Here is a 15,562-nt window from a genome sequence, read left to right on the forward strand (position 1 = left end):
CGGCGGCTTCCCACGCACGCGCAGTCCGCTTCAGCCCTCTGGCTCCTTGACGTCATGGGACGGACTTTGTTTTCCCGCCCGGGGGTTTGAAGCCTGAAGGCTACCGCAGCCGCCGAGTGAAGAACTTGGATTGGATTCCGTTCCTTCGTATTCTCCAAGGCTGAAAACAGTAAAAAAAAAAAAAAAAAAAAAAAAAAGTGGCAGAGGAGTAGGAGTAAAGCCCTAAATCCTTCAAAAGAGACATTTCCAAGAAATCTGCCAATTATCTCTTATTAAAAAAAAAAGTCATCAGGGCAGCCCCGGTGGCTCAGCGGTTTAGCGCCGCCTGCAGCCCGGGGCGTGACCCTGGGCTCCCGGATCGAGGCCCACGTCCGGCTCCCTGCATGGAGCCTGCTTCTCCCTCTGCCTGTGTCTCTGCCTCTCTCTCTCTCTGTCTCTTTCATGAATAAATAAATAAAATCTTACAAAAAAAAATCTGGGTGGCTCAATCCACTATTTGCCTGCCTTTGGCTTAGGTGGTGCTCCCGGGCCTGGGATGGGCCCCCAAGGGGCTCCCTGTCCAGCGAGGAGTCCGCTGGTGCCTCTGTGGCCCCCCCTCCACCGTGTGCACTCTCTCACGGCCTCTAAAATAAAATCTTTAAAAAATAAATAAAATCTGCATCATGGTTTCGTAAAGGTAGTCTTTTTAATAACACTTTAATTTCCCTAAAATGTTCCTAGAAAAATTTATGTGCCGTAGAGTTTCTGTGGTTTCCAATGATCAGACCTCTTATCTTCAGGGGTGTTAGGTATCCCATTTTGAGAAGCACAGGACTAGGTTTCCTAGTTGCCATTCAGAGGCAAAGTACTGATTTATGCTCTTCCACATGGCAAGGAATACATCCGTATATTCTTACGAGGCTGCAAGAAAAAAATACAGAGACTTCACTGAGAAAGAGCATAGCACTATAGACATAGACATTAACACGATAATAGACAACATTATGGGCAATTTTATGCCAACGAATTTGACACTGAGGATGAGATGGACAAATTCTTTGAAATACACATCAAAACTGAAACAGGATGAAACTTTACTAATAAAGAAATGGGAGTTTGTTCAACAAACTTCCCACAGAGATAATTCCAGGCCCAGATGGTTTTAGCGGTCGAATTTATCAACCGCTTAAAGAAGAAATAACACCAATCTTGCACAATTTTTGTTCAGAAAATAGAAAGGGAAACATTTACCCTCTTATTTGGGACTAGCATGACACTGATAACAAACCTGAAATAGATACTACCAAAAAAGAATTTATACATCATTATCCACATGAACCTAGAAACACATATGTTTAATGAAACATCAGCAAACCAAATCCAGTAAATTAGGTTTTGATCAAGTTTGGTTTATTCTAGGAATGCAATATAGATTTAACATTTGAAAAGCAATTACTGTTATCCACCATATTAAAAAACTAAAAAAACCTTTGTGATAATCCCAGTAGATGCAGAAAAAGCACTTAAATTCCACATGTATTAATGACAAGAACTCTCAGAAAATTAAGACTAGGAGACTTCCTTAATCTAGTAAAGGGCATCTATGAAAATGTACAGCTACTATCATACTCAATGATAAAATATTGGCTACTTTTCCTCTAATATCAGAAACAAAGATGCCCAGTCTCATGACTTCTTTTCAATATTTTACTGTAGTTCATAGCCATTAACATGAGAAAAAGAAATAAAAGATGTAATAATCAGGAAAGGCATAACAGTCTTTTCAGGTGACACAATGGTTTGCATAGGAATCCACAAAACTACTAGAGTAAGTGGATCTAGCAAGGTCTTAGGATTCAAGGTGGCAGAGAAGTAGGAGTAAAGCCCACTATTTGCCTGCCTTTGGCTTAGGTCATGATCCCAGGGTCCTGGGAGCCAGCCAGGCACCCTGAAGCCCACTCCTCTGCCACACAATAATTTTAAAATAAATGTATTTTTATTCAGTGGTAGCAGATACTAGTTTTAATTTTAATAATAGCTTAAAGGTATAGAGACATATAGGCTAGAATATAATAACTTATCATATTTGTAATAATTGTAACAGAAGAAGTTATATGGTTAGCAAACAATCATGTCAAGACACTCACATCATCAGTTACTAGGGAAATACAAATTGAAACCACAGCGAGATGCCGTCACATACTAATTAGAATGCTTCAATCAAAGCCTGGTAGTATCAAGTGCTGCTGACAATGTGGATCAATTGGAACTCATACACTGTTGGTAAGAATACAAACTGCTACAACCACTCCAGAAAAGTTTGGCAGTTTCTGATAAAGTTGTGTCTCCTCTTAATATACGACCCACCAATCCTACTCCTTGAGATTTACCTGAGAAAAATGAAAACCTATGCTCACATTTAAAAATGTGTGGGGCCACCTGGGGGGCTTGGTCAGTTAAGATCTGACTCTTGATCTCAACTCTTGATCTCAGGGTTGTGAGTTCAAGTCCCATGTTGGGCTGCATGCTGGACATGGAGCCTACTTTAAAAAAAAAATATATATATATATATATATATATATTTATATATACATACATTTATATATGTATATATAAATGGCTCTAGTAGCCTTACTGATAATCATCCAAACTTGGAAATAAGCCAAATTTCCACCAACAGATAAATGGATAAGTAAACTGTGGTATATCCATACAAAGAAATATCACTTACCAATATAAAAGAGTTAACTCCTGATATATATATATATATCTAAATCTAAAATAAAGAAAGCCAGACTCAGGAGGCTACATAATGATTCTCTTTATAGGACATTCTGGAAAAGACAAAATTATAGAGACAGAAAGTAGCCCAGTTGCTGCAAGGACTGCAGATGGAGGCTCACTACAAAGTGACATAAGTGAACTTTGGGGGGGGATGGAATGGTTCTACAATATCTTGCTGGTGGTTGAGTGCATGCCTGTGTTGTCAGTCAAAACACACGATCAATATATTAAAAAGAATAAACTTTCCTGTATGTAAATTATACCTGAAAAAAACCTGACAAAACTATTTTCTTTCCATATATTAGCCAAAATTAGAACATGAAAGTTAAAAATATGTATTTTAAAAGGCTCTTAATAAATGCTTATTCAAATAAATTCAACTACAAAAGTCCTTCAATATGAAGGTAGAATAAAGAACTTTGAGGCCATCAAACTAAAGTGGAAAAGAACTAGCAAACAGAATGCCCCTCAACCTCCCACCCTAGGACGATGGTGAGGACAACCAAAGCAATCCACAAGTCCTGGCTGCTGCACACAAGAAGTTTACTATTATCTCTTAGTATAGACCCATCCTGAGGAAAATACAATTTTACCAGCAAAGGAACTGACATTTATCACTTGGAACTCCTAAAAGAAATATTCTTACTGTGTATTATCTATCCCCAAGTAAATACATACAGAGGAGACTGTTAGGGTAGGGCAAGTTTCCATTATGCTATAGGAACACCACAGCCATGAGTATTCCTCTGTAGTTAGAAGGCAACATATTATTAAAAAGTAAAGAAAATGAAATAAAAACCATTAAGAATTATTTATTGTTCAACCCTCAGTTCTTGGTTATCAATGCTGGTTTGAAAAGCCCATTAATGTTGGTTGGTATACATTTCAGTGCTGGTTAAAGATTCCCTCAGGAGTGGATGGCTTTCAGCTTTCTTCATAGTGAATCAGATTTTTTATTCCTGTTTATACGTCCAGTAGCCAAAATGTGGCTCTCAAATGTTCAGCTGTCTCTGTTCACCTAAGTTTTCATTGTGTTCTTTTAAAACTGCATCAGAGAGAAGTAACAGAGTATGTGAAATGGTTGTGAATGCAATGCTGTTTCCATTCATTCATCCATCCATCCAATGTTTGTTTAGTGTCTACTATGTGCCAATGACATGCGTGAACGCTCATCTGTAATAAGGTTGCATAGTAATTTATACTATGTTTAGAACCGTGCCAAGTATTGTATTCTTATTGATCATCAGCAACATGCAATGCAGTATTTTCCAACGAGAAAACATAGGCACAGAGAGGTGAATCTGTCTAAGGTCACAGAGGAAGTGAGGAGCACAAATAGAATTCAACTCAGCCATTCTGACTTGGAATCACTAGTGTACTCTGATGAAGCTGAAGAAGCAGCCAGGACCAGATCATGCAGGGCTGGGCACTTCACATAGGGATATTTGAACTTCATTTTAATGGTAATAGGAAGACTTTAAAAGTTTTTTAAGCTGGTCAGAAATCTACTGTAATTTTCATGTGACTAGTCTGGTTGCAGCATAGAAAACAGGTTGGAAGGGCCTGGTACAAAAACCTATGGTCTCCCAGCTCTGGAGGTCATAAATCTAAAATGAGTCCACAGGGCTGCATTCCTTCTGGAGGCACTTGGGAAGAATCTGTGTTTGTTTTGTTTTGGGTCCTTTCCAGTTTCTAGAGTTTCCTTCTCTGCATCTTCAAAGCCAGCAACAAAACCTCTTTCTTCTCTGACCTCCCCACTACCTCCTTATATGGATCTTTGTGATTACATTGAGCATGCTGGATAATCCAGGTAACCATTGAAAGATCCTCACCTTAATCACATCTCCAATGGAAGGTGATTCGTATGCAAGCTCTGGGAATTAGGAGACGGACATCTTTGGGGGGCCATTATTCAGCCTACTGCAACCTTCAAGTGTGTGCTTTCGTGGTTCAGGGGATGGGAAGACATGAGAACACTAAGGATCATCATGTGACAAAACAGCTGGTCGGTCAACTTAATACATTAATTGTATCAACCTTAATGCTGAATATTTTCTGCATTTGTTCCTGTTTCTGGTTTTAGGCAGAGGATTTGATTTCAGGGAAAAACAGGTGGCTCAACAGAGATAAAAACCATTAAATAACAGATGATAACCCTCAGATCAGAGCTCCCCATCCCACCTGCCAGCACCCAGCTCCTATGGCATCAGTGTCCTTAATACATCACTGCTCCAAAGAGCATCTGCATTTTGAAATATGACAGAGAAGGGAAAATAATGCTTCGCATAAAGATAAGAGTTTATAATAACAGTTTAGGCTCCTTGAGGAAGATATTTGAAGCAATATTAAGACAAGCCATATAAAAACATAATTTTGACCTAATTCTAATATTCTGCAATTTGGGAGTGAGGCTGGTTAAACCTCAAACTCCTCCCCTATCCTCACCCTCTTTTTTTTGGGGGGGGGGTAGGCATAAGGAACACTGAGTCATTTGTTTAAAAGACATGTTCTGTTTCAAGAATGTGTTCTTTCTTCGAAACAACAAAAAGTACCTCTTTAAAGGAAAAGTCATTCACTCATTTTGTTCTCATAAAAGTTTAATAGAAGCCAACTAAAGTTTAAGATCTCCCAGAGGACAAATAAAGAGATTTCTCAGAAAATGTAGAATCGCAATTTTCATTGGTGCTAGGGGATTTTACACACAAATGCAATTTTATTTTACATTTAAAGGAGGTAAGTAAATAGACAAATCAATTTTAGCTGTTCTGAAATTTCATACTGGGTCATTAATTTTAAAAGATGGGACTTCAATAATAGTAAAAGAACAGAGGCCCAAGGGTAAAAACTGAGAATAACCACCTTCAAAATTCTGACTTATCAGCAGCCTCAGATCAAAACCAAGTGTCTAAACCAGCTTCCTTGTGATGTTCTCGGTTGCTTTCCTGCTTTCAAATAGAGAATCATATGGAATTCCCTATTGTAACAACACAAACTCCCTCTTCTTTCCTTAAAACTGGATACTCTGACGGATTCTGACAAAACCAAGCTGGATCAAATTAAGACCAAATTAAGACCTGCCCTCGCATCTAATGGTGGAGACAGAGATATAAACATAATATTCAGTATGGTATAAAAACAATCTCCGCTGTAGAATGAACACTCCCCTCGGGAGAAAGAGTAGTCAGAGAGGTCTTCCCACAGGAAATGATGTTCAGACTTAACCTGAAATAATTGGAAGTTTCTCAAGAGGAATCTCTTCCCCGCCCCCCTTACCCCCCCACCACCACATAGGAGATTTATTCCTTGTTATGTACTTTGTTACACTGTTTCTCTCAAAATAATTATGACGATTACACAACTAAAGTGTTGCCATGGTCAGCAACGTGACTGGAGAGCATCACAACCAAGCTAGGGTGAATTCTCTGAGTTTCAGTTTATTCATCTGCAAAATAGGTTTATAGGCCTGTGATATGATAATGTGTATGTAGCAATTGACAGCTCCAGGCATGAGGTAAGTTATTTCCTGATTGAAATAGAATACTAATTTATATGAATAAAGTAAGCTTAATTGCATAGTTCATTTGTTTCCATATTCTGGTTGATTTTTTGTATCTGGCTTTGCAAGCAAAGAGTTGGTCCTTGCAAAATTATTTTGTAATATGTACTTACAACAAACCATAATGTTATACATCAACTTATATCACATTATATGTCGGTTATATCTCAATACAAGTAAAAAAATAATAAAAGCAATAGTAAAAAAAAATGATTACTAACACAAGATTCCTAAGCTACTGAGATTCTTTATTGAATAAAGATATGCTTTTAATTTTAGCTATGCATGGTAAACCTACACATTGATTTTATGCTGGAATTGTTCTAATAACTACCTAGGATTCTATTTAAATCCTGTTAGGACATCTTTTTTTTTGTAATTAACAGTTTTATTGAGATGTATTATCATAAACTTCTCCTATATCAAGTGGTTTTAAGCTTAGTCACCGAGTTGGCAATCATCACCACAATCCAGACATTTTAATTACCCCCTAAGAAACCCCACCACCATTGGCAGTCACTTCTCACTTTGCCCACACTCCCCCTTCCCAACCCTAAGCAATCACTAATATACTTTCTATCCCTATGAATTTGCTTATTCTAGACCTTTCATATAAGTAGAATCATAAAATATGTGGTCTTCTGTGAACCGACTTCTTTCACTTAGCTTCAGGTTTTCAAGGATCATTCATGTCTAGCATGTATCAGTAGTTTGTTTCTTTTTTACCGCTTAATAACATTCCATTGAATGGATATTTATTAATTTTATTTTTATTTTTGAGAGAGAGAGAGCGAGCCAGGGAGAGGGGTGGGAGAGAGAGAATCTCCAGCAGACTCTCGGCTAAGCATGGAACTTGACCTCACAACCCTGAGATCATGACCTGGGCTGAAACCCAGAGTCCATTGCTTAATGACTGAGCTGCCCAGGTGCCCCTCCATTGCATGGATATACCACATATTCTTTATCATTGGTTGATAGACATTTGTGTTATTTCCATTTTTGGGCTGTTACTAATAATGCTGCTATGAACATTCACATACAAATTTTTATATAGATACAGGTCTTCAATTCTTTTGGGTATTTGCCTAGGAATGCAATTGCTGAGTCATATAGTAATTCTATATTTAACTTTCTAAGAAACTGCCAGACTGTCTTCCAAAGCATCTGTACCATTTTACATTCCCAGCAACAGTCTATGAGAGTTCTAATTCTCCACATTCTCAACAACACTGTTAGTTGTCTTTTTGTTTTAACCATCCTAGTGGATGGGAAGAGGTATCTCCTTGTGGTTTTGATTTGCATTTTTCCAATGGATGATGTTGAGTACCTTTTCATGTATACCCTGGCTATTGGTGCATCTACTTTGGAGACATGTCCATTCAAATCGTGAGTCCATTTTTCCTCAGGGTATTTGTCTTTTCATTGGTGAGTTCTAAGATTTCCTCATTTTTTCCTGGTTGCAAGTCCTGTACCAGATATGTAATTTGTAAATATTTTCCTCCATTCAGTGGGTTGTCTTCACTTTCTTTCTTTGCAGCACAAAAGCTCTTAATTCTACTGAAGTCCAACGTATCTACATTTTCTTTGTTCTGGAATCATGTTTAAGGAACCACTGCCTAATGTGAGGTCACTAAGATTTATGTCTATATTTTCTTCTAAAGAGTTTTATAGTTTTTAGTTCTCACTTTTAAGTATTTCACTTCCTTGGAGTTAATTTTGGGGTATGGTATGAGGTAGGAGTTGAACACCATTCTCTTGGATATTCACATGTTATTTGCTAAAAAGACTGTTTCCTTCTCCACCGAATTGTCTTGGCATTCTTGTCAAGAATCCATCAACTGTAAATGTGAGAGCTCATTTCTGGACTCTCAGTTCTATTCCACTAATCTGTAGGCCTCTAATACTTTATTTTTTATCTAAATTTATACAGAATAAAATATTTGCATATATAGGAGCATAAGAAGAAAATGAAGGGATATGTTAATCCCACTGCAGTAGATAAGCCATTGGTTCCAATTCATCACTGCCCTCTAGCAACTGTACACATCCACACCCTTATCATGGCCTTATCATGTGGGTGGAGTAGACTGTGGGCCGGATCCATTTGACTCTGGGTGTGGCCATGTAATCTGTTTTGATTCCTGGAATGTCAGTGAATGTGACTTAATTCTTGAAATAGACTTGCACAGTTTGTCCTGCTTTCTTGCACTTTTGCTATCACCATAAAAAGAATCCTCCTTGGGTAGCCGTTGGTTTCCAAGTGAATGGCAGATGCTTAGAATATGCATGGCCCCACTCTGTGACCTGGAGTCCAGCCAAATTTAGCCAGAGTCTAGTCAAAACTCAGACAGTTGGGAAAGAAATAAATGCTTATCAATGTTTACCACTGTGGTGTTTGTGGGTGGTTGTTCTGTAGCAATAGCTAACTAATAACCTACTACTTAGAGATAACCACTCCTATCAGTTTGGTCTTTTGATCAAAAATGAAATTATGAAAAAAATCTATATCTATCTATCATCTATTCTCCTATTGTTTTTACTTAACATTTTACCATAATATCCTGTTATGAAAAGTTCTCAATAAACACTCCTTTTATTAACTACATATTTCAACCTTTGAAAGTTATTTTTCTGTCAACCATCCCCATATTAGTTTAACATTAAAAGTAAAGGTAAAATGAATTTCACTCTTTTTCTCTCATATGAGTCTTGGTCTCCATTTCACATTTCTATGGAATGGATTTCTAGAAATAGACACCTTTAGTAAGCTTCTATAACCAGAGTCCAAGGTGGAGCCACTGAATCCTGAGATCCTTCCTGTTGTCCTATTCATATTTTCACCTATACTATTTGGCTGAACCCAGATTCCTTTTCTTCTACAAGAATACAGGCAAATTTGATTTTACTTAAAAAAAATATTGTGAAGGATTCTTTCAGCATGTTCCATTATACTATCTTTAGACGCTTACAGTTTATTCTAAAGAAGAAATCTGTTGCCACAAAAAGTAAATGATACAGAGCCCTCATTATCCTTCAGGCTACAGTGGAAATAGGACATGGAGACAAAAATGTGAGCATAGTTTTTAAATTATTATTGATAGAGTTGATAAAGGATCATATAATCCAAGAAGATGGTATCCAGGGTAGGAACCAGCTCTAACTTTCTTTATGTTCTTAATGGTGCCCAGCACTGTGCATAGCTGCATTCAGTAAATATTTCTTGAGTAAATGAATATAAGAAATATAGAGAACGTGAAAGTACACTTTCAAGCCAGAAATTATGGCCCTTGCAATGGTTAATAACTATTTTTAGGGCTTCTATAGTGACAAGTATGCTACACCTAAAATTAGATATGTAGGATGCCAAAGAGTAGGTCCGAGGCAGATACTCTATCTCAATTTTTCTGGGTGCCTTCTGAGCAAAAAAAATGGATCTCTCTCTCTCTCTCTCTCTCTCTCTCTCTGTTCCCTCTGCCACTTTCCCCTTCCCCAGGGAAAATCACAATTTTTCAAGTCATCCAAAAGGATTAATCTTATTTCATTTTGGCAACTGCTCCAGCAGATACTTTAAGAACCCCACTCACTGTCCTTACACATTATCTACACGGAGCCTCCTGGGAAATATTATTCAGGGTACTTGGGATTCCTGTCTTGCAAACAGAACTGATCTCACCTGGCAGCTGCTTCCTGGCCCCCCGCTCCCCTTCCTCCTGCGTTGGCTTCTCACAAGCCATTGTCGCTCAGCTCCTCGGGCTAAGAGAGGAGGTCCTCTTACAAAGGCAATGACTCATACCTGGCTCAGACACTTTACAATAAGTGCTATTCTTACCCATGGACACTCCAGGTCACATTTTTTTTTCCTTTAGCTTTGCTAGTCTATCACCTCAAAATTCCTGGACAAAAATGGAGCAATAAAGGAAAAAGCTACTACTTAAATTAATGCATACTGAGGTGTCAGTGGAAGTGCTCTGCAGAGAACTGGGAGATGACAGGAGGGAGGAGGTCCTGGGCAGTGCCACAGCCCCAACCGCCACTATCTGTCACAATTTGTATAGGACAAGCCAGGCTACAGCTGCCAGCAATTTATTACACTAAGAAACTCTCCCTACCCTGGTACACACAACTATTTGTGAATGCAGGACCTGCTAGCAAAGAAGAGAAAGACTAAGGCATTCTCTTCAGATTGGGAAGTGTGGCTAAAGCTCAGCATGCAGAGAAACCTAATAATTCCACATGCCCCATTCTTCGTGTTGTATCACCTGCCTGGCACTGTGTGGGTGACAGAGGTGCAATACGTACCTTAGCTGAATGAGGCCTCTAAAGAACTTAGAAATGCCATGCTTGAGAGTCCCTGCAGAAAACTTGATGACCTTGTCACCCGGAATAAATGTTACTCTCAGCTCCTGAACAGAGCCAATCATCTTGAAAGAGAATGAACATGCAGACGAGACCGTTATCAGATAGTGGCTATCTGGACAAGAGAGATCCTTTCATTTCATTCATTTGGGAGTTGCTGCAGAGACTTATCCATAATTGCTCTGGCAAATGCTCCTGGACATTTAGAGAAACTCTGTTGCCATCCCACGATAAAGCAAACTGCCTGTGAGTTTGTAACCATTACAGCTGTGATGATGAAACAGTAAAGAAGAACCGCCTCTAAGTCAAAAAGTGCACCCAGAGATAAGATTCATTTTCAATGCCCTTGCAGCTGCTTCTGATGGCATGGCCAGCGCACTTCTCACGCAGTGGGGATCCAAGGCTGATTCATCGCAAAGTGAGCAAATGCCTTTTTTTCTCTAAGATCACCCCATGCTCCACCTCCTAATAATTTCATTACGTGGGGAATTGAAGGGAGGAGGACAGGAAAAGTGAGAAATAATGATTTATAAATACATGGCAAACTTTTAAATAAAAAGGGGAAACAAAACCACTTATAACTATTATTAGCAGGGGCAGAACTAATAATGGTGCTATAAAACATCTATCAGGCAGGTCATATCGATTCTGGGCATAGTGTTCTATTCTTGTGTCCTTATAACTCAGCTAAGTAACTGAGGAGGGCAAATCCACGGCAAGGTGAGTCATACTAACAAAACATCTATGGTTTTTGTTGACCTTTATACAGGGGGGCTTGTATTGCTATTGCTGCAGATACTTTGAGGATTAAAATGAAAATATATACTCTGCCAAGATCTATTTAAAAACACCGGAGTTTAGAAAACAAGGTGTAGGAGTTAATGAAACATCTTGGTGAGGATGTTTCAGAGTTAATTTAAAAAGCTACAAATTAAGAAACAACAGCAAAAAGGAGATGATTGCATTGCTTCTAACTGAAGGCATTCCACTTTTTTGTTTCTCCTGGGGGTTCTGGGATTTTCAAGATTATTTGACCTGACATGAGACGTACAATAATTTGAAGTATCTAAAATATAAATAGCTAAAATATCTCACTTGATTTTGTTAATTATTTTCCCAAAGCAACATAAATTTCTTTTTACATACATAGGAGAAATGGATGAAAAATTTTAAAAAGCGGAAGAAAAACAAAAATCCCTCAATCCCCCACGAGCCTAACATTCATAAACACATGAAAAGTGACCACTTTTATGGCCATATTGATTAATATATTTGATACTCAATTTAACGGATTATCATGCCAAAAATTTCATTGCCTGGTACAATTTTTATTTTGTATGAAAGGTTATGTGCTCTTTTGTAGTTATTGAAAAATATATTAATGTATGTAGCTATTTGTTCATTTAAAGTTTGCACTTCAAAACACAATAAAGATTTGGAAATCAAATCACCTCATTTGTTTTCATTACTTGAACTGCTACTTGGGGAAATTTTTAGGCAAGGTACCAAATGTATCACACGTCCCACCAAACGGACCAGGCTTGTTAATATGCTCCCAGCCTGCTGTGCTCTGGCCTCTTCGTCCCCATGCTAGGTTTTACCCTACCGAGCTGGACTTGGTATGCTAGTGTATTAATTTGCTTCTCTTCTTTCCAGGGCCAGGCACATTTAGCATCTGCCCTGTGCCTGACACAGTGCTAGGTGTTGGGGCTGCAGCCAAACGCACAGACAGGATGAATCTGGTCCTGGCCCTCTGCTATTGAGCATGGTCATCGGAAACAAGAGGATCACCAGATCCAGGTATGCCCAGGAATGGGGGATCACACAGGGGATAGCAAGTCTCATCATATGGGATTAGCTGGGAGACATTTTAACCACCGTTGGGAGATTAGCAGCCAAGTCCTTCTTCCTGCATCTTCCAAATGTTCAGGTTGATGGCACCATTTCTACCTTGGCTGAAGATAATTTTATGTCTGTATAGGGCAACAATTTGAATCCATGTGTTACATTTTATGACTATTTCAGAAAATTAACCGAAATCCAGGAATAGTAAGAAAAAAATTGCATGCATTCTATGTGGTCCTTATAACTCATTTATGCTTTTAGGAAGCCTGCACAGTTTTTCATTTGGGGGTTAATGCAACATACCTAAGTGCTAAAGGTGTCATTTGCATTTTACACCTTGGTGTATTTATTTATTTTTCATCCCTCAAGAGATGAGTTTTATTGCTGATTACAGGGAAAAAAAAAAAGAGGAAGTAAAAAAGTAAACTCTTTACTTTTAAGAGCCTAACAGAGCATGAATCCTCTCAGTTGCTTTTCAATTTCTATGCACTGAGGTTGAGTCTGGAATTAGGTGTCACCACAAGTGACTCAAAAACGCTCTAAAAACAGGGTTGCATACACAACTTTGGTTATAAAACAAATGCCCCCCAGCAAGAAAAAAAAAGTTGAAAAGAAAAAAAGAGGGGAAAATATTCTTAAGTCTGAACTTCAGTAGAATTTAACAAATTCTTAGGAACACTGGGGAAATCCATTGCCAATTGCCAAAACTTTACCCAACTTTCTAGATACATCTATGGTACAAGAGGTTGTGCTCCTGTTTTTTCCCAAATTTCCAACATAACACTGGAAGTCAGATTCTTAAAGAGCACTCGAGGAACTTTAGGTAGCCTCAATGAAATGTCACATGAACAAGAAGCCTATGATATCTCTAAGACTTGAGTTTGTATTTGTGATGATTGTAAGTAGGCCCATATTTGCTTCATTCTGCTCAATTTGAATACTATTTTAACAACTTGATAGCTTTCTGGTAAATTTTAATTGGCAGCCATGAGAGGTAGTTCATCACATTGTCATTTTGATATATTTTTTTAAGCTAGAGAGGTAGTGAAAGGTTGCCCAGCTGACATCTTTTTAACAATATATCTTTGGGTTAAAAACATGACCCAAAGAGATTTGGGTCGTTTTTCCAGCAATGGTAATTGCTATGCCTGGGACCAGATATATAAGGGGCCATGGACAAAGGCTGGAGGAGCTTTCAGGGAACAGACCAGAGAATGAACAGGATTACAGAAAATACGAGTCAACTGCCAAAGCTCCAGCCTTGGGGGTAGTTTATCTGGCTTGGGGGGAGTTTATCTGGCTCACAAAAAACTGTAATCCGCACTAATATTTTGACTTCTATTTGAGTATCTTGTGTTGTCTACAGGACACATGGTTTGTTGTATCACCTTTTTGAATGGAAAATATCACAATGAGATGTGAAAAAAAGCATATGACTGTTTTACAGCAAAAAAAAATAATCATTGAAAAAGTTTTGAGTGATTGAATATGAAAAATAATTCTATTTCCTGTAGCTGTAGCATCAGAATACATAACAAATTCTAGGGGAGGGTGCTTGGTTATGTAAAATATTCAATTATCTCCCCACTTAGATATTCAACAGTTTTATCTCTTCAATTACTTAACTGTGAAGGACAAATAGGTATTTGGTCATAACATATTAATTACTTTGTCAGTCAGTACAAGTCACTAGGAAATAACAATCTTGCATTTTTTTTTCTGACCTAGAATCCCTCTTAATGACAATTAGTGCAAAGTTAGAGCATATATAACATCATTTCAGGAAATGCTGACATTTCAAAGACATGACCTTCTTGCAGAGGAAACTGTCTTTGTTGTCATTTGTTAAGGGTTTTTTTGGTTTTATTTTTGTATCTTTGCTTCTCAGGCTCAGCAAATTACTAATTTAACTCGTTAACATTCTTCCTTGTTGAAAAATTTTAAAGTATTAAAATACCTGCTTTTATTGTCCTTGTCATTTTTAAAATTGCTTCTTCATTTTGTGGGATGAGAGTAAGATAAAATTATTTTTATCAAAAGTAGCACAATTCTGATTAGCAATACCTAAGCTTATTTGAAAAAGAAGTTGGAATGATTTGTATGTTTCTATCTTCTATGCCGTGATATTTTACTGATTTCATTATGCAAAGTGAGTTAATAAGTTGGTTAAATAGTAAGCTAAAAAATAATAATTAAGAATTTCTTTTCTTGACACTAAGCCAAAAGCCCAATTTCTGTAGTTCTATCAACATTATATTTACCAAATACCAACCCATTTAACTAAATTTTTAAAAGATATTTTGTTTTTAAATAATCGCTTTACCCAATGTGGGGCTCAAACTCACAGCCCTGAGATCAAGAGCCACATGCTCTTCCAACTGAGCCAGCCAGTCACCGCCTTTCAAATAAATTCTTTAAACTGAAAACTAGAAGTCATTTAAATTAGCACAGAACAACAACAACAACAAAAATTAGCACAGAACATATACTGTTGAAAAATCCAAGATTGGGTCTAAATTCCATTATTTATTGTTTGATCTTGGCAATTGTTGTTTGATCTTTTTTTTTTTTTTTTTTAAAGCTAATGTAACCTTGTGGATCATCTTGACCCAAATTTATTTATTTTTTTTTTTTAATTTTTATTTATTTATGATAGTTACAGAGAGAGAGGGAGGGAGGCAGAGACACAGGCAGAGGGAGAAGCAGGCTCCATGCACCAGGAGCCCGATGTGGAATTCGATCCTGGGTCTCCGGGATCACGCCCTAGGCCAAAGGCAGGCGCCAAACCGCTGCGCCACCCAGGGATCCCTGTTGTTTGATCTTTGGCAAATTATTTAACCTTTTAGACTCCTTTTCTTCATTGTAAATTGGCTAATTACCATTTGGGTCCCCCACTAAATCACAGGAGGTGCATAGAGACTAAGGAGGAACTGCTTGGTAAAAGCCACAGTGGCACACAAAAATTCCTTAAAATCCAGTTCATATGAAAATGCCTTTCAATATCTTCAGAAAACACTCAAGATTTCTAATCTATAATTCCTA

The 15,562-nt window shown here is 37.8% G+C and overlaps 1 protein-coding gene and 1 long non-coding RNA gene across 3 annotated transcripts in view; one reads left to right on the forward strand and one right to left on the reverse strand.

The window, feature by feature from the left end:
• Positions 1 to 666: 666 nt before the first annotated feature.
• Positions 667 to 10,920, reverse strand: LOC119864648. 2 transcript variants are annotated; one of them, XR_005374707.1, is made up of 2 exons: positions 10,619 to 10,920; positions 667 to 900 (listed from the first exon to the last, which is right to left on the reverse strand). It is a non-coding gene; the product is annotated as an uncharacterized LOC119864648 (long non-coding RNA). The 2 variants fall into 2 exon arrangements; XR_005374706.1 differs by lacking the exon at positions 10,619 to 10,920 and adding an exon at positions 9,993 to 10,092.
• Positions 10,921 to 12,424: 1,504 nt separating this feature from the next.
• The window catches only part of IL5RA (interleukin 5 receptor subunit alpha), a gene marked incomplete at its 5' end in the record, with an annotated part of 35,441 nt that continues 32,303 nt past the window's right edge, over positions 12,425 to 15,562 (forward strand). The window contains one exon of the mRNA XM_038565824.1: positions 12,425 to 12,475. Coding sequence (XP_038421752.1) covers positions 12,425 to 12,475 — 51 coding nt within the window. The remainder of the gene's footprint in view (positions 12,476 to 15,562) is intronic.

The sequence above is a fragment of the Canis lupus genome, chromosome 20 (genome assembly GCF_011100685.1).
Source record: "Canis lupus familiaris isolate Mischka breed German Shepherd chromosome 20, alternate assembly UU_Cfam_GSD_1.0, whole genome shotgun sequence".
Classification (NCBI taxonomy): Eukaryota; Metazoa; Chordata; class Mammalia; order Carnivora; family Canidae; genus Canis; species Canis lupus.